Source organism: Lutzomyia longipalpis, chromosome 1, assembly GCF_024334085.1.
Source record: "Lutzomyia longipalpis isolate SR_M1_2022 chromosome 1, ASM2433408v1".
NCBI classification, from domain to species: Eukaryota; Metazoa; Arthropoda; class Insecta; order Diptera; family Psychodidae; genus Lutzomyia; species Lutzomyia longipalpis.
Window position 1 is genome coordinate 14,169,672 of NC_074707.1, and position 19,018 is coordinate 14,188,689.

At 36.0% G+C, this 19,018-nt stretch overlaps 5 protein-coding genes across 13 annotated transcripts in view; 2 read left to right on the forward strand and 3 right to left on the reverse strand.

The window, feature by feature from the left end:
* Positions 1-9,385, reverse strand: part of LOC129791249 (ankyrin-3-like) — a 56,420-nt gene extending 47,035 nt beyond the window's left edge. For 2 of the 9 annotated variants that reach the window (XM_055829326.1, XM_055829320.1), the window contains exon 1: positions 8,527-9,385. In XM_055829326.1, the coding sequence (XP_055685301.1) occupies positions 8,527-8,739 (213 nt within the window). In that variant the 5' untranslated portion in view covers positions 8,740-9,385. Of the gene's footprint in view, positions 1-6,277; positions 7,077-8,526 lie in introns of those variants that run through there. The other 7 variants (XM_055829407.1, XM_055829398.1, XM_055829432.1 and 4 more) reach the window with 5 other exon arrangements.
* LOC129792487 (STAM-binding protein-like A) overlaps positions 1-19,018 on the reverse strand; it is a 781,560-nt gene that overhangs the window by 104,606 nt on the left and 657,936 nt on the right. The window lies entirely within an intron of this gene.
* Positions 10,559-13,480, reverse strand: LOC129792556 (acidic fibroblast growth factor intracellular-binding protein). The gene is made up of 5 exons (XM_055831695.1): positions 13,223-13,480; positions 12,957-13,155; positions 12,434-12,895; positions 12,108-12,362; positions 10,559-10,739 (listed from the first exon to the last, which is right to left on the reverse strand). The coding sequence occupies exons 1-5, from the start codon at positions 13,305-13,307 to the stop codon at positions 10,661-10,663; spliced, it is 1,080 nt and encodes a 359-aa protein (XP_055687670.1). The 5' UTR covers positions 13,308-13,480; the 3' UTR covers positions 10,559-10,660.
* Positions 14,541-15,682, forward strand: LOC129792669 (uncharacterized). The gene is made up of 3 exons (XM_055831979.1): positions 14,541-14,742; positions 14,830-15,169; positions 15,238-15,682. Exons 1-3 carry the CDS (start codon positions 14,682-14,684, stop codon positions 15,662-15,664), a joined length of 828 nt encoding a protein of 275 aa, XP_055687954.1. The 5' UTR covers positions 14,541-14,681; the 3' UTR covers positions 15,665-15,682.
* Positions 15,751-17,720, forward strand: LOC129792053 (probable tRNA (uracil-O(2)-)-methyltransferase). Its single transcript, XM_055830763.1, has 2 exons — positions 15,751-16,251; positions 16,317-17,720. The coding sequence occupies exons 1-2, from the start codon at positions 15,876-15,878 to the stop codon at positions 17,699-17,701; spliced, it is 1,761 nt and encodes a 586-aa protein (XP_055686738.1). The 5' UTR covers positions 15,751-15,875; the 3' UTR covers positions 17,702-17,720.

A 19,018-nucleotide genomic window follows, 5' to 3' on the forward strand; every position in this document is an offset into this window, starting at 1 on the left:
CCCGCCGCGCGTCGCAAAAAGGAGAAAAGATGCACTTTCATGGAATCTACTGATACCATCAGGATGTGAAGATTTGCCAAAATTATTTGGAGATTTTGTGAAAAAAAAATTATTTTCCTTCAGGATAATGGAAATTTTTCATTTTCACGAATTTACATAAATATATAAAATGAAAGGAAGTCATGCAGCCAGTATGGGCAAAGTACCTAATTGAAGGAAACGCAGAAAACAATTTTAACCTACCCAGTCTTGTAGGGAATCAAAAAAGGATAAAGAATCGCCAAAAATATTCACCATTTTCCACTGGGGTCACAACGAAAAAAGACAATAAAGTTTTGTAAAAATTCAAAAAAATTGGCCGCCATTCGCCATTTTGTTCATTTCAATGCATGAATCATATGTTTCAATGCTTCGTCATGAGCTTGTCGATGACAGTTTGACATTTCATTTATTTTTTTTTGGGAGAAAATAAAAAAAATTGCGTATTTTTTTAATTTAATTATCGTGGTAAATGTGTTTTACGTGTTGTTCAAGAGTGATTTTTATATTTGAATACCTGAAGGATGAATTCTGAATTCCCGCACAGCTTGTGACCGTCTCAGCGAGCACATCTCTCGTTACAAAACAAAGCAATCCAAAAACATTGGTCGTGGATCGTCTTGAAGATGGCTTTTTCACGAATTGAGAGATCCTCTGCGCTGGAATCCTTTGCGTTTCACACCACCACGATGGACAAGACGATGGATTGCTGGTTTTGTGATTCCCTGGATGTTGTCACGCAAAACCTTACGATGTTTCTTGGCATCAACTTTTCCCAAGACCTTTTCCAGGACCAATGATGTGCTCGCTAAGACGGTTACAAGCTGTGCGGGAATTCATCCTTCAGGTATTCAGATATAAAAATCACTCTTGAACAACACGTATAGCACATTTATCACGATAATTAAATTAAAAAATACGCAATTTTTTTTATTTTCTCCCAAAAAAAAATAAATGAAATGTCAAACTGTCATCGACAAGCTCATGACGAAGCATTGAAACATATGATTCATGCATTGAAATGAACAAAATGGCGAATGGCGGCAAATTTTTTTGAATTTTTACAAAACTTTATTGCCTTTTTTCATTGTGACCCCAGTGGAAAATGGTAAATATTTTTGGCGATTCTTTATCCTTTTTTGATGCCCTACAAGACTGGGTAGGTTAAAATTGTTTTCTGCGTTTCCTTCAATTAGGTACTTTGCCCATACTGGCTGCATGACTTCCTTTAAAGCTTTTTTTAAAAGTATTTCCTTGGAATGTCCTTAAAAGCATGCGCTGCCTTTAATATTAAACTTACAGTACAGTACAGTTTCTTAATTTATTCTATAGGAAGAATTTTAATCTATATTCCTATCACGCGGTCCTTATTCAAATTTTTCGGTTGAAAAGGATAATTTTCTGATCAAAACTTTTCTTCCTTGATACATAAAAAGATATAAAATAAGTTTTTTTTCTTTAGTTAAGCCTTTGTAAGCTTGGTGAAGTAATATTCGGACCGTGAAACTTTTTTTTGCTATAAAAAATACTTTTAAAGTAAAGAAAGTAATAAATCTTTTAATAAGTTGTTCGGGCTAAAATTAATTCTCTAAGATTTCATAAAAAAAGTATTTAATTTTTTTCCTATCAAACGCATTTAAAAATAAATATAACTTTAAGTTAAAATAATAATAGCATAATAATTAATTAGATTTTTATAGGATTGATTTTTCTTTAATTTTCATGCTTTTGCAGTTATTTGAGTTTAGTTTTCTCAAGTCAATGTACTTTGGCAATGAATACATTCGATATGCCAAGTTATCAGGCGCCTCCATATCTTTCTATAATCAAATAATCGGTTTTATGATAGCCCACCTACCCCACATTCCTCCTTATCTACATACATATATTTAGTCTGAACTTCAATGAATGACTTGACAACAAAACATTTTACGTAAAATTTAACAGATATTTTTAAATTTTTCATTAAATGAAAATTTAATCAGAAAAAATGCTTTTTTTTATTTATAAAAAGGTCAAAGTTACAATTTCTCCACAAACTCGGAAGAATTTGTTACATTTTCCAGTGAATGTATTTCCGTTCGCGCTGGCAATTATACCGGAAAGAGCTTAAAGTAAACATTTATTCATTGCACTGTGTACACATAAAGTAAAAAAATATATAGCAAGACCAATCCACCCCATCGCTTTGCCCCTTTTTCACACGACCCGAATGTTTACCTGCACAAATGGGGGATTTTACACTAAAGTTTATTCTACCGTCATTTTTTAAATATTAACAAACTCAAATAGCTTTTCCTCACCGTTCTTCAGTAAATGACTATTGCTGCCGTAAATAGAGATTGATTCGCTATAGAGCTTTCACATTCTATCTTGATTGTACATATTGCCACGAAAGCTCGGTTCTCAGCTTGATTTTCATCGCATTTCTTTTGACTCCAATTAACATCAAATGAGTTTCCTGGAAGAAATTGTTTGTGACATTTCTCCTGGGAAAATTTCGCAGTGGATTTCCATATAACTTTGACCACATTAGCCTTTACCGCAGACAATTTACTCGTATTTTTTTCCCTCCCGCACTCTCACTTAACTCTCACTATTAACCTGAATAGAAAATATAATCCATCTATTTATTGCGTGATGTGAGACTTGTGCGGAAATATTTTGTTAAGTCTCACATCACCATGAAGGGTGAGAATTATGTATATTTGGTATATTTTGATGTTGACTTTCATGGAAATCCCAGAGACAGACATTCAGTCTCCACTTTATCATCACACCCCTCTGCGAAAACATTCATTTCTGGCATGGCGGGGGTGTGAGTTTTGTGCTTTGCAAAAGTTGGTTTTCTCATCATTTCCCATGGCTTGTCGGGCCTGTCGTGTTAATATTTCACGTCAGTGATTCTGACTATATATATTTAAAATTGATTGTGGCCATGGTTGGTTGGTGGGGTTGGTGGATGAATCACCACACACAGGGGAGATTTTCCCAAAACGACGCAAGAGGGGATGATTTTTCATCTTGGACAACACGGAGTGAGTTCCATTGCGCCGAATGAATACAAACACCCCCAATCTTGCCCCAAATTCTCCTCACATCTTTCTCTGTGGACCATTTGAACATGGAGCTGAGTGGAGTCAACCTTGGATCTATCTTCTTCTCCTTTTTCAGCATTCGCGGAATTTTCACCCCAAAACCCACACACACAACCTCATTGTCACGAAATTGAGGACATTTGGAAGAAAATATGACGACGGTACAAGGATTTACCATAAACTTAGAACTTTTTATTACATAACCAGTCTGCAGAAGTTTGGAGACTATGACGATTGAGAGAGGGAAATATGTTGTAAAGTCCGCAGCAGAGGTCAAATTCCTCATTGATCCAGCAATAGAGTGCGTATAGACCATTTAGAACTCATTCATTTTCTCTTTCAACCAACACTATTAATTATCTAATTGGAAGAAACTACTAAATGAAAGTTTATTGCAATGAATTCCCACATTGCCATTGAACTATCATTGAGTACCCTTCAGCGTGGTAAATATTCTTGCGAGGGAACTTATCATGGAGAACGACAAACACTTTTGGCAAAATGAAACATAGTATTGTGATAACTTTACATCCATGAGTAATTGAACTGCTAAAAAAATATTTCTTTTGAATTATATGGATTTTTTCATTAGGAAAATTGGAAAAATATTCCCCAGAATAATATTGAGGGGAGGATGATTTAAATGTGGGCAGGACATAGAAAATTCGTCTTAAAATGAGTATTTTTGTTTTATTTCTCATTGTATAATTTAGTAAAAGAATGTTTTTTAAGTGTACAAATATTTAATTTTATATTCATTTATTAAATTTAATTTAGTATTATATTATCCAGTCCTCTGAATGATTATTCTTTGCAAATAAAATAAAAGAATTTTCCAAAAAAAATATCACAGTTCAATCGTCCCTTCTTATCCTTTTGCAGTTACAGTGTGAAGAAAACATTTTCAGACTTTTTATCTCCTGACTCACACCGTCCATTAGCATACTTTTTTATGTTTGGATATTAAGTGAATTATTAATGTGTGCATTGCATTTTAGAGCGCGTGTCACTCTCAAATTGCTTTTTATTCCAATTTATCTTCAATGTCAGTGTTTGCGAATTTACCGCGACTTCCCTTCCAATTTAACCAAACCGCGCCTCTCTAACCACATCCGATGGGGACCACCGCTTAGCCTTAATTGAGCAACCCTCCGGGGCCGTGATTACACGAAACAAAAATAGCCCATAATCATAAAGTTGTAATGTATGAGAGAGAAAAAAATAGCACTGAAGCCCCAAAATGGGGTGAACAGGATCAATCGAAAAATCAATCAAAAAAATTGTTAAGATTTTGATGTGAATGAAGTAAACTGATGAATCAATCGAAGAATCTAAAGCTACGATGTTTTATAGGGAAGAATAGGGCTTAAAATGTAAAATATAGGGTTAGGGAAATCGTAAAATATCGCATTTTCCAATTTTCTGGGAAGTATTTCAAGGAAACATTTTAATTTAATGACGTATCGGACTAGTAAGGTCTTTTCCCAGTATATAAAATGTCAATACCATAAGAAAGGGCTTAAATAGTCCGAAATGTCAATCATTAACCCTTGGAGGATATGGCTGGCCAAAAGGGCCAATCCGACAATTTAAATCATCACAGAATAAACTCTTAAAAATATTTTGATAATTTCTACATCTGTGTGTAGGGAAGTTCCATTACTTTAAGGTCGTCGAAAGAAATCTTGGAAAAACATTTTCTTCTAAGAGAAAATGAAGGTCAAACTTTTGAGGTTAGAAACCTCGATCTTCAAAGTGTTAAATAAAAATTTTTAATCGAAAAGTTTGATCGAGAATTCGACTTTAAAAAAAAACTATGTATAATCTTAGGTTCAGTTAAAAGCCTTTGTAATTTTTTAAGTTACTTGAAATCTTGCAAAAATCACAAATAATTTATGATCCTATTCACCCCAATTGATCTCAATCACCCCATTTTACGATACTCTCATTGCAAAAAAATCTCTTTAGTCTCCTCAGTCTTTTTTCTCTTTAATAAAATGCTGTAATACTTTAATAAAAATACTGTGATCGTGCTTTATCAATTAATTGCGCCTAATTAGTTCAACCCCCTTTTCACACATCAATACATTACCTCTCATTACGTTCTCTCCTTTATTACACCTATAGGTACACCCTTATTATTGATGCATATAGGGCGCATTTATGTGGCGTGAGAGAGAAGAGTGGATTTATGAGAAATCTCCAACATGGAGCAATTTAACTAAATTTAGCATATTGCCATCATCTAGCACGGGGAATATATGGACCAATTTACATACATAGCACCATATGCGCGCGGAGGGAATTTGCAGAGAAAAACACTCAATTAGTGGATGGTCTAAAAATCGAGCCCACACATTCCGGTGAGGGGAAGCAAATAGAGACCACAAGAAAGAATTAATAGCATTATCACATTTTGTGTGTTGCTGGAAAAAATGTGTGTGGCTTCGGTGGTGTCTTCAATTGAAATAATAGCACAATTGATAATAAAATGTTGAATAAGTTTTTTATGCAAATTTTGCTGCGTGTGTCGTCTAAATTCAACAGCATGACGTAATAATTCTCTTTTCATTCCACTTGACGGTCAATGTGAGCTGCGGCGGAGGAAGTTTAACACACCAAATTTGTGATCATCACCGTTGCTATATACAAAATTGTTTAGCTATATAGCATGCAGAGGAATTCCATCGATGGTGCGGCAAAGAACAAGGGGAAAAAAAAAGACTTCATTCATGCAAGTTTGTCTCACAAAGCCAGCTGCCAACATTTTTTCCTTATTAGCTCAATTGCACTCTAAATTGTGAGCAAAAAAAAGAAGAATCCAATTCTCCAGCATATTGAGTCAAAACTGCACCACTCTGTCGCACTAAGACGTTCATTCGCAAAGAAAATGTACAGAGAAAGTCACTCAAAAGTCACAGCCGGGTAATCCAGAAAGCAAGAAAAAAAACCACCACAGAACGTAAGTTTTATTGCATTGGAAGCCCCTTTCGCGGTATCGTCATATGCGGTGTGGATGTGAGATTACGGATGGGAAAACGATTTCCAAGCGGACACCCACACATACATTTTCCATAAAAGGTATGATGGCTTATATGGAATCTCAGCTTATATTTATTAAAAGAAAAATTATGACTTACGAGATTGTTGCACGAGTTCTGCATGTGCTATCCGGAGATTGTGACAATTGTACTGACAACGCCTAAAACCATATACACAAATCTCTCACTGGATTCTTTCAAAACTCCAAACACTTCTTTATATATAGGCAACTATATATATGTTGTATTGGATCTCCGTGGCCTTTCGACTCTTTTCTGTATGTGCTTATATTTTTTTCTCTACTTCTTCTTACGTTGAATTCCCACCAATACAGTTTCACAAACCACTTGAGAAGCAACACATGAGAGAATATATCTCAATGGAGGCAAAAGGGAGAAAAAGTTTATATTAAAAAGTAAAAATTTATATATTCCCGTTCCGCTTCAGTTTCTTTCACACTCTCGTGGCTTCTGTATATATTCCTCTTCTTGTTTTCCCCCTTCGGAGCTTCACCACACCGACAATCAAATAATAACAATAATAAGCGATGGTAATGAAAAAAACCAGAGGGGAACACTCTTTTCACAGAGGAATCCCAGATAACACTCTCAAGCACAATTCACGTCTCTAAAGACCCTTTTAGCTGTGGCACACACGTTTTGCCCCCTTTTTCCGCGTTTCCCGCCCGACAACAATTGCCTCTGCGTATGATCTCAAAAACTTTTCTTATAAAATTCAAATGCGAATTGCGCACTGTGAATCACCCAAGAACTGCAGCCTTCTGAAGCTACTCGTCAAAGAACAATTCCAAAAGAAAAATTCCCAACTTATGAACGACGATTCCAGTACCACGAGACAAACGAGTACGGCTCACAGAGGATGTCAATGCTAAACTGAAGCAATGGGAGAGATTTCGTGGCGCGGGAAGCAGAAATTAAAATCGACATCGCCCGGCACATTTTGGAATGAGAGAGAGACACAGAAACATACACTCGGAGTAAGACAAAAAACTCGCTCATTAATGATATTCCCAGTGTCGCAGTGGAGAACATTGATCTTACAACACATCATGGAAGAACTTTTCCCAATATCCCCAAGAATTCCCCTCTAGGAGCAATCGAAAGGAGACACAAAGATCATCTGGAAGGAACTTTAAATTCCTGATAGATCTTCAAGGAGGGGAATGATGAACTTTCCCAGAGGATCCTCCTTTTGGCAAGAAATTCATGTGAATTTGTAAAAATCCACCTCTGGTCGTTTTCAGAGTGTGTGAAAGTCATGGTTGGATGTATGGGATCACTATCATGTAGCCGGTATAAGGGCCGGATCGAAAATTATGGATACATTGTTGCAAGTTACATAAGCTTTTTATATAAAGGTCATTCAGTACAGGTGATCGCGTGCTTACAGAACTTATTAAGAGAAAATTAAGAAAACTCATAGAGCGCTATATATGGAGAATCAGTTAACCCTTTTAGAACAATTAGATTGGCATAAAAAGGAATTTAATAAAATTATTTTTTCAGGATAATTTGGATTTTTTTTATTAGAAAAAGTTTGTTGGTATAGTTGTTGATAATCCAAATGAAAAAAGAAAAAAAAACGAAAATTTCTGCCTTTTCTTAAGAAGACTTATGATGAAGTCTGCGGCAGACGTATCAACTGGACACAGACATTCTCTATTTCGTTATTTTTATAGAATGAAATTTTATGTTTTTAGAACTTAGGAAATCATTGGAAAGAACGCTAAAACTTCGAAATTAAAATTAATTATTCATATTAAATTATTTTAAAATCTCATAATCATCGTTTGATAAGTTCCGAAAAATTTTATGGTTTTGAAAAGCATTTTTCCCTTTATAAAAGAACTAAAGAAAACAACTGTCAAAATCTTACAATATTTTTCGCAGGATACCAAAGATCTTAGAACTATGAAATTGAAGGAAAGGAGTAGAATTTTACAGACTTTAGAACTTTAGAAATTTCATGATTTTACTCGATTTTTTTGGGTCCCAACAAATTTACAGAATTTCTACAAATTAAAGAGTTTAGAAGAAAACAATAAAGACTTCTGATCAATGAGTAAAAGGAAATTAAACAAAAAGTGAATTTTCAGAATAAACCATTTTTAAAATTTTTCTAAGAAACTCTAGAAGTTTTCTAATGGAATGATCAAAACCTCACTGTCCTGTAAACCAGAGAATAATTGTAAGTTTCTCACCTACATTCTTCCCCAAGTTCTATTCAAACTCAACAGTCGTGAAAGGGATAAGCAAAAAAAAATCGAGCCCTCACAATGCACCCACATTCAGCGACAGAGTCTTTGGCGATCTGGAAAGTGACTTACAGAAAAATGATGATGACGATGCGAGTGTGTCTCAGAGTGTCCGTGCGGCTTGGAATGCTGCTTCACCGGCGGATGGTGGTGATTGCTGGATGGTGGCGACTGAATGCCATGGCCATGATGCTGTGGTGGCCCGTGGAATACATGATGATGGGGCGAGTGCCCCTGGGAGGCTTCCATCAGCGTTGGCTGAATATGCGTCACAAATTGGGCCATTTTGTTGCAAACACACAATTTTTTTTTCACCAATTACCCGCCCCTTTCTTCAAACCATCCACAACAAGAAATAATCACAGAGAAAAAGCACGGAATTAATTACCACACTTTCGGGTGTCTGCTTTCTCAACACCTCCTCCAAATATTGGTTTTGAGAATCACTTTTTTTCTATTAATTTCTTCTCTTTTTTTTTGCTTCTTTTAATTTCCAACACAGACAAGAGCGGAGATTTTTTTTTCCACTTTACTTCTTATTAAAACACTTGAATTATTCCACAATTTAATTTTTCTGTGGAAGCACTTGAGGAAATCAATGATGAAAGGAAATTTTAATGGGGGTTTTTGCCCTTTGCACTAGTTTTTCAAACTTTTTGAGTATGAAATTGAGAATTATGTAATTAGCTGATTTACATATTGCACCACTGCACTACGAGGGAAATCGAATTCTTTTTTTTTTTGGTGCAAGAGAGCTCTGCAGAAAGATCTGGGTGAAATCCGGGTGAGATTGGAATTTTCTCATAGAGTGCCCATCCCTTTTTTTCCTTTCTTCCTTTCAACACCCTTTCGTTGCCCTAAAAGATTCCCTGGGTTTGAACTAAATTCCCAAGCTCAACCATCGAGAGAACACTCACACAGTAAATTCCCGCACTCTCTCGAAGGGCAATGACTGGAAATGGGTTTTATTTTAAATGGATAAAAGACGGTGCCCCTTCAAAGTGAATTCCAGCCACCACGGATGGGATTCTCTTTGGAAGACACAGTGAGGAGCAATGCTGTGAAAAATACTTCGCCACCCACACTCGTCGACAACTCTTGGACAATGAATGAGCTCACTGGCTTCACTCTTTGGTATTATATTAGTATTTTGTGTAGCATGCTTTAGGGGAGACGCGGAAGACTCATTTCTCTCCACATTGCGCTTCTCTTTCGCACTTGCGATTGTTATATGTTACCCACCCAATGGTTTGTTCCAGCTGAATTCTCTCACCAGAGAATCTATCCCATTCCCCCCAATTTAACCTCCTACCCCGAAAAATTACCACCCCTTGAGAAGAAAAATTATCCGGGGGAGAGTATGGTGCTAAAAGAGAAATTTTTGGTGGCAATTTTCCCAGAAAAAAAAAGAAAATTTCCACCAGAAAGGAGCTTTGGCGCTTTGACTGGAAATTACCAGCAGATAATCCACCCTTATTAGCTATCTTAATGACCGCGATGCTCGCGAGATCAGCAACAAAGCGCGAACAACTTGCCAAAACACAGCCCCTTTTTAATTGTTGTAAATTCTTCTCACTACAAAACAACCCTGCCCGCACTGGGTTCTTTTCTCACCCGCACTGCCAAAGCTGTGGCCACATACAGGAAAACCCTCCATCTAGAGCAGGGATTTGAGGCATCATCACAAAAGATGCGCTTGCGCTTGCACATTCCTCTCGCAAATTTTTCTCTTTAGTGCTATGCCACCACTCTCCCTGGAAAAACCACCAAGCCTCCACCCTAAAGAGAAAAGCATCTGAGAGAGTTGTGTTGATTGCACAACAACTACACCAGCTTAGACACAAAGTCTTTTAGCACCATCACCACCCCCCAAAACCACCCCCACCCCCGAAACCACCCTCGTCTGATTTCATCTCAATCCTCGAAGCATGATGTGGTGGAAGAGTGTGTATAAAAATCCGTCGCTGAGATGCCTGGCGCCAGCTATAAAAAAAAAAGGTACATCACCCAATCAAAGCCCAAACTCATCAATATATATCACGTATATATAGCACGTGATTGCTAAATGTACGAAGGCTGTGTGAGGGAGCAAAAAAAAACTACATTGAGACAAGTAAACTCTTTAATTAGTAAATCATCGCCAATGCCATCCTCTTCGACGTCTCTTCCCCGAGTCCCTTTTGGTTGCATTTCTTCACATTCGCTGTCAAGTATGATACATTCGTATTAAGCATGTACTGATCACTTGCATATAGCGATCCCACAGACAACGAATATCTTGGTCCCTGAAATCAAACGAAAGCATGGGCTTTTGTGATTTATTGTGCATCTCGCAATAATAAAGTACCATTCACACGGCTAATGTATATTCTTCAACGTGCTGGAATTAATTTAGCCAGAGAAACGAATAAAATGATGTATGTTTTAAATTAATATAAAAAGCATTATAACTAATTTTTTAATCATAAAATCTCTATCTTGTTTAACCCTTAAAGGACCTTAACCTTTAATTTTCAAAATTGTCTAAGAAAGTAAATTTTCAATTAATATTCTCTGTAAGGATATTCTAAAACTCTTTCTATAATCGCTTCCATTTAAATTTTATGAAAATAATTTTTGTATGTTATATTTTATGCATTCAAAGTCAACAAAGAAATTTTTCCGATTGTACTTTTAGTAGAATGGGTTTTGAATTTAACTAATCATAATAAGTAAGTCAGGTTTAATAATTTTTTTAAAGATTATTCTGTGACTTTTTCAAACTCAGATTTATCCAAAGCTTGGCAGTTTTACTTGATTACCTCCGAATGCATAAAAACGGGAGAAAAATCGAAAAGATTCGATTGAAGAAAGAGTTTTAGCGTTTTTTGTATGAAATATCGAGAATTCAAGTTAGGAATAACTTTTCTTGACCCTAAATTTTAGGCATGAAAAATTAAGAGTGATAAAAGATTATTAGACAAGAAGTGCCAAAGACCTTTAATTAGCCCTTAAAATAAATTCTCAGAGACCTAATAAAATTTCCCCTAAATGTTGAATGAATTTATGAGGATACTTTAACCCTTTAACGATAACTGGAATGAACAGGATGAACAAATATGTTGCAATAAGGGAAATGTATTTCTATAGTTCTTAAATATTAAATAAAACAATCACAGAAAAAATTAGTTCAATGGCTAAAAGGGTTAAATAAAAATTATCAAAGCATAATTAACTGTTTAACATTTTAAGCCTTTAAAAAAATCACAAAATATTAACCCGAAAGATTTATCTTATTAAATAACAAAAAAAATCATACAAAAATACTTTTAATCTTTAAGAAACTGAAAGAACTTAATTTCACGGATTCACTCAAATAAAAAATGGCGTTCAAATAAAAAATGGCGTTCAAATAAAAAATGACTATTTTTTAAAATTATTTTTTCTACGTATAATAAACTATTCAACCTCATCTACTAATTTTAGAAGGAACACCAACTAATATCCTTAAAGGAAACAAGCAAACCAACCTATATTCCTTTCTGAATGCAATGAATTCAATGGAATAAAATGTCTTTTAGTGTTTTGAATTTTGGAGGAAACAGACAGACGAGATAGACATTTTGCTCGTCTAAATTCAATGTAGAATTCACACAAAAAGCTTTCACAATTACCTTGAAACTTCCAAATCCAATACACTCTGGGTTATGGCTGGCAGGAAGAGCTTAACTTGGTCAACGGTCCAATTATTCTGCCTCCATGGATCAATAAGCTTCTCAGATAGCTCCAAAAACAATCCCCTCAGCTCACGTGTACGATGCAAATTGCACGCAATTGTAATGAGAGACCTCCAGTATGATCGGAAATTGACATCCAATTCCTGGTAGTTTCGCTCGAGAAGAGTCGGTCGCAGTCTTATGCACACGAGACTGCGTAGGGGAGTTGAATAAAATAAGTTGAGAATGAAAAATGATTCAAAATTATTTTCATCAATACGTACTGTTTGATCTCTTTTTCTTTATCGACGAGACACCGAAGCTCTCGCAAATCTAGAAGGAATTCTTTATCCATTTCTGTGTCGTAGTACTCTGGGCCTGAATGCTGGTATGTGTACGTCCAGAAGGTCATAACAGCTTGGGAGCACTCGAAGAAATCCAAGAAATCCAAATACTGAAGTCGGCGTTTGGAGGTTTCGAATCTGAGGCAGGCAATGAATACCACCGCAGCATACTTCCGGGCAAGATCATCCGGCAGCATAAAGTGCTGCTTTATGTTGTTGGTCATATTTCCTGGCATTTCCTCCACAGTCTTGAAAATCCTCTTCACATTGTCGAATTGGCGCCGGCAGGACTTGAGCTTGGCACCCGTCCTCTCGGACACCTCATCGAGATCTTTTCGGTACCTGGATGTTAATTTCTTTCCCAGAATCTCACGAGCAACTGCATCGTCCAGGGAGTAGTATCTGAAATAAATTCATGATTTTTTTGGAATGAAAATCCTTCAAAAGAATAAAAGGATCATACTTCTCAATGAGGAGTGAACGACTCTGTGGCTCGAGCTGAAACGATGGCTGTTCTGACAATTTTGACGGCAAGTGTAGGAATCTCTCTAACAGTGAGTACGTCCGGTAGTGATCCAGGACATCAGAACAGATGAGTTCAACGGGAACACTCATCATTTGAGTGCTTTCTTTTAGCTTCAGGAAATTCACAGCCTCCGTTGCTGCAGCAAGAAGACAAATCTTCAAACATCTCAATCAATTGTTCCCCACAGTCTGCAATTTACTTACAGGTGTATCCCTCAATCCAAAGCTGATAAACTTCCGGATCCACCAGCGTGTAGTTACTGATGAATACATCAACCTCTGTTAGCATTTTTAAAATTAATTTTTAACTTCTTTTTAAAGAGTGAAAATATTTATTTATTTCTTTAATCAGAGATTTGCTATTTTCACAAACACTCACACAATGCTACCCATTTGTGACACACAGTGCAACACATCCAGCCTGGTGCGCAGGGTCTTGCGGAACGGGTAACCGATTGATAGAGCTGCTGCAAAAGTTTTGGAACGAGATAATTCAGCAATCAATGCCTTAGTAATGTTTTTTTAAGTTTTATTGTTTTTAAGGAAAAATAAAATCTTTAAAAGGATAATGTGATTTTTTCTGAGTTTTAAGGATGCTTGCTTAATGATATTTCAGGAGCTAAGCAGTGCCCAGTTAAGGTTGTTAATAAGCTTGAAAATTTAAAAACTCCTGAAGAAAAACCATCAAAGTTCAAATTAATGTCCTAAAAAATATATTGAGCATAAAAATAATTTAAAAAAATTATTTAAGGTTTCTTTAGTTGATCTAAAAAAGGCAATGGAATTTTTTTTAACCCTTTCGGGGCAACAATGAGAAAAAAAATTATTTTGAAATAGCCAGAATTTGCACTCATATAAGAACTTCTTGGCGAAAATTTCTTGATATCCCAGGAACTATCTAGAGATTAAGGTTCTAATAATTCTAAGAAAATGTATAAATCTAATTCATAAAGAATTAATTAATTGAAAAAATGGATTCAAGGAGCAAGACCAGTGAAAAAAACTACAAAATAAAGAAAAAACAGTTAGAAACAAAAAATTAATTAGAAAATTTGAACCATTTGTATATAATCAGCGAATAATTGAGCTAAGAATCATTAGAGAATAACGTGTACAACTGCTCATAGAAATATTTCTTATTTTTTTAAAAAGAGCTTGAAAAATAAATATTCTTGGACAACGTAATTATCTACCTAAAAGATCTATAAAAAAAACAATTAATTGAATAAAATATTACTTTCAAGCTCAATTTAGATATTAAAAAAAATATCTTACCCTTTAAAGTAACATAAATTTTTTTTTTATTAATAAAATTATTTTAAAGAAATTCTTACATCACCAAAGCATTAAATTTATCGCATAATTTTTTTTGTACTATAATTCCTGCTAAACTATCGCAATTAAAGATCCTCAAATTCGTCAGTTTTATTCTCTTAAAAATATTCTTATAGAATAGAATAAAAAAAAATAAATTTGGAATTCTCAAAATTTTTAAAACATCTATTCTTTGACGTACAATACATAAATTCGTGGTGTGCCAGAAAAAACCGCTCTGCGTCCGTATGTTAGACTAAAATACTTAGAACACTTTTATCCATTTGCAATCCCTCCCGTCCTTTTAGAATTTTAAGGATTTGTCGTGTAATGTGATTAAGCCATCAGGATGCCTTTTATGGTAATTCTCCTTCATGTGTTCCTTTTAACAACGAATATCTTAGCCGCGGGTGAGTTGCCATGACCCAAACAATGTTCTGATAAATGTTTACACAGTTTTTCCTTATAAAAAAAATATTTTTTTTTTGCCTTTTTAGATGAAGAAGAAGTAAGTAAATGGGATGGAAAATGGTTTCCACAGCCACCAAATGCTCCAGATCCCAATGAAAAAATCCCTGAAGTTGAGGATGCAAAGTACCCACCAATGGGGGTGATTGATCCAGAGTGTGACGATGGGAAGAATAATTTGACTCTGGACTATGATCCGAAGAATGTTAGTCACAGCATTGTTCACATGTGCCTCGATAACTACACCCACTACCGACCAAACTACAATACTGCACCCGTGATGAGGATCTACCAGATCCCAACTGCCTATTCTGCCCCACACCGGTGCATGGGGGTGAACATTACGTACCCCGAAAACATTCCAACATTGTAAGAAGATTCTTTTGGCTTCATTTTTTGGGGAATTTTTTAAATGATTTTTTGTGTGTCCTTTTCAGTGGACCCCATAGGGCTCTCTGGCCCCAATATGGGGAGTATCTTTATGTGCCTGTACAGCGATGGATCCACAGTCTAGAACATGGTGCAATCGTCGCTCTGTACCACCCTTGTGCCCATGAAGGGTTAACGAAGAAGCTCAAAAGCCTCGTAAAAGCCTGCCTCTTCCGCTACATCATCACCCCGTCTGAACGCCTCACTCCTGAACGTCCTTTTGCCTTAGTGGCGTGGGGTAAGAGTATGGAAATGTCTGTGATTGAGGATGGTCTCGTGCGTGAATTTATTCGTGACAACGCCCTCAGAGGCCCTGAAATGACTCACCGTGATGGCCAGTACAGTGAGCAACTAATTGAGGCTGCAGAGATTGTTAGCACAAAAGATGATGAAAATCTCTGTCCACCATCACATACTGAAAGCAATAAAGTTTAATTAATTCTCAGAGATATAGATGAGGCTAATTTAATTCTTTTCCCGCCATTTAATCATGCCCCATTTGCATTTTTGCAATCTTTGCATTCCTTTTGGGTTGCAACTACCTGCTCGTACCCTCAGTCCAGGAATTTTACTCACAAACAGCCGGGGCTTTTGTGAGTGATTGTTACTGTGACATTTATGTGGAATTCTCAAGCAAAAACACACGATGAATCTCTGTGAAAGAATTGTTAAAAAGGTGCCATTGGTGGTTGAGCATCAGAGCTTCTGGAGCACCATCCTCTTCCATGCATTTGGTCAGCACATTTTAAACAGGAGGATCAGTGGTGGGGTACTTCTGGGGAGTTTTGAGTGGCTTCCTGAGGCAGATAACCTCAAAAATGTTCTCCCAATGCTACAGAAGCAGGAAGATCTCACCAAGAATGGTATTCTTGGTTGCAGAGAAAATTTCAAGTGCATGGAAATCATTGATACTGAAGAGTTTCAACGGGTTGATGTTGCATGCCTTAAATCATGCATCCTTGCTTTTGAACTCCTTGGAAAGAGCAGGAAGAATCCTAAACCTTTCCTCGTTGTCTTCATTGGTAAGAAAAATGTTAAAATTAATTTTCTTTGATTTAAAATTAATTTCGAAAAAAAATCCTTTCAGATGTTGCTGCAATGAAAACTTCCTTTTTCACATACCAACATGAGCAGCAATGTCTAATCCTCAGATCAGGCTACTACCTCTCCTACAATTCTCACCATTTAGAGCTGGGAGTTTACTCAGGAAGCGAGTTAGATGATGGAGATTCTTGGTTTAAGTTTGTCTTCAGCAGATTCGTCAATATGATGACGAATCCTAAACCAACGCAAATAAGATCCCTCACCTTGGTGGGAATTGAGCCCTACAGCCGAAAGTATCAGCAACTGAAGGAAAAATATGGAGAGGACCTTGTCAAAGGCTGGCTAGAAGTTACAGATCCTCAGAAGTATGTCTTTGAAGACATAGCAATTGCTGCATATCTTCTTGTCCTTTGGGAAATGGAAAGAAAGCGCCTGGAAATCACAACATTCCAATCCTTCATTGATGTAGGCTGTGGCAATGGACTTCTGGTTTACATCCTCACATCCGAAGGACATCCAGGAATGGGTATTGATCTCCGGAAGAGAAATATTTGGGAAAAATTTCCCAGCAATATTCGTCTCACGGAGAAAACTCTCAATCCCAAGGAAAGCAACGAACTAGAGCCCACAGATTGGATTATTGGGAATCATTCGGATGAAATGTCTCCCTGGATCCCCGTGTTGGCTGCTAAAAATTCCCCCAACTGCCGATTCTTCCTCCTTCCCTGCTGCGCCTACGAATTCAGTGGAATGAAATTTCAAAGAAGAGACTGCAAACTTTCCGTCTATCAGGATTTTCTCAAGTACACAGAAAGGATCTCAGAAGTTTGTGGGATTTCCACACAAAGGGATCGTCTTAGAATTCCAAGCACGAAGAGGATATGCATTGTAGGATACGCTAGAGATCATTTTGATGCCGAAGATCTAGGAAAATTCATTGAAAATGAATCCTGTGGGAAATTCCAAGCAAGGGAATCGGTGGAAAAGGTTAGAAATTGCACACAATTGCCCAAAAATATCACAAACCAAATTGTAGAGATTGTTTTTCGAGAACTCCTCAATACTTCATCAGGTCAATCAGACCCAGAAAGAGGATCTGAGTTTTGGAATGCTGGAGGAGTTATAGATCTCCCCGAGCTTGCTGAGAAAATCCCTCAGGACCTCTTAACAGCCCTCAAAGCTGAATGTGGGGGTTTGCAGACATTGCTTAGGAATAATCATCAAATATTTGAAGTAGTGCAAGGTCAGGTGAAAATCCGTGACCCACGAAAGGTCACGGAGGATAAAAGAAAATCCAAAAATAGAAGAAATAATCGTCAAGTTAGCAAAAAATTTAAGGAGAAAGACTGCTGGTTCTTTGTAAATCATCCTAATGGGTGCCCTCTTGCCAACGAGGATTGTACATACCGTCATGAGCATGAAAAATAAAATTATTTCTCTGAATGTCTTTGCGGTCTTTTCTTTTGCTTCATTTCTCACAGTAAATTGAATGAAATCCCGTGAAGGTCAGGGTGGTGATTGCTTTTCAATCAGAGCTCCAAATTTGCCTATAATTTCGCATAATTATCCATATATTTAATTTCGCAGACAATATTCTTTTGATCAGTGGTTTAGGTAAGGCTGTGGTAAGTTGAAGAAGTTGTGATTCTTAAGTTTTGATCTGGTCTTTTGGCTTGAAAAGGCTGGGGTCGTAACGCTTCAAAATAAAAAAAAATAAAAGTTTTGATCATTTATTCATCATTTATTTGAATAAATTCAGAATATGGATGAGTGTGGAGTTGATGATGCAAGAAAAATATCTGGAAAACGCATTCAAAAAATAAAATTCCATGGGCAATTGCATGAGGGTGTATAGTAAACATCCTTTAAATATTCCGAAAGTTAAGGTCATAGCTAATCTTTAGAAGAAATTTTTATCCTAAAAATTTCATTAAAAAAATTAGGAAGAGAATCTTCTAACGTGCGTGAAAAAATATTAAACGTTAGAAAAAGAAACGTCAACGTAAAAATTTACAAAAAAACGTTAGAAAAGAATGTTAACGTTAAGTCCTTTTTTAAACCCATTTTCAATGTCTGAAATTAAAAAGAGAAAATTCAGTTATTCCCCATTAACAAAATTATTAATAGTTTATTAAAAATTATTGCTGTTTTATTTTTTTTTACGTAAAATTGTGCAAATTTTCAGTTTTATTTAAATTTTAAATCAAATGACTGATCGTGATCAATCCATATTTTGTAGCAAACAATTTTATTAATTTTCAAATTAAATTTTTTTCTGTTTTTGTATCATTAGGGAATTTCTTAAAATTGAATCAGTTACAAAAGCTGCGATTATTAAATGAAGAGCCTTCGATATGAACTCTCAACGATCGCTCGGGGAGTTAAATAGCAGAAGAATGATTAATTTCTATTTCAGCACATTTAATTTTCTCGGTTCCTGGTAGCAAGAAATTAGAGAGATTACCATGACACTCCCGTGAGAATAATAGTAATTTAGCATCGCTGTTCACCTGAAGAGTGATGCTAAATGAAGAATTTATAAGATCATTCGTAGGTGGAAGACACTGAAGAGCTCATCAGGTTGTTGAAAACATCCCGCCAACACAGAAAATTACTTAGACACTTTGTCACAAAAGCTCCAAAAGCGCACTCAATGTGATTTTTTCCGTGGAATTCATTCCTCCCGCTGTTAATTATAAAATATTGATTTACAATCAAAACACTTTGTAAATCATCTATCGAAGA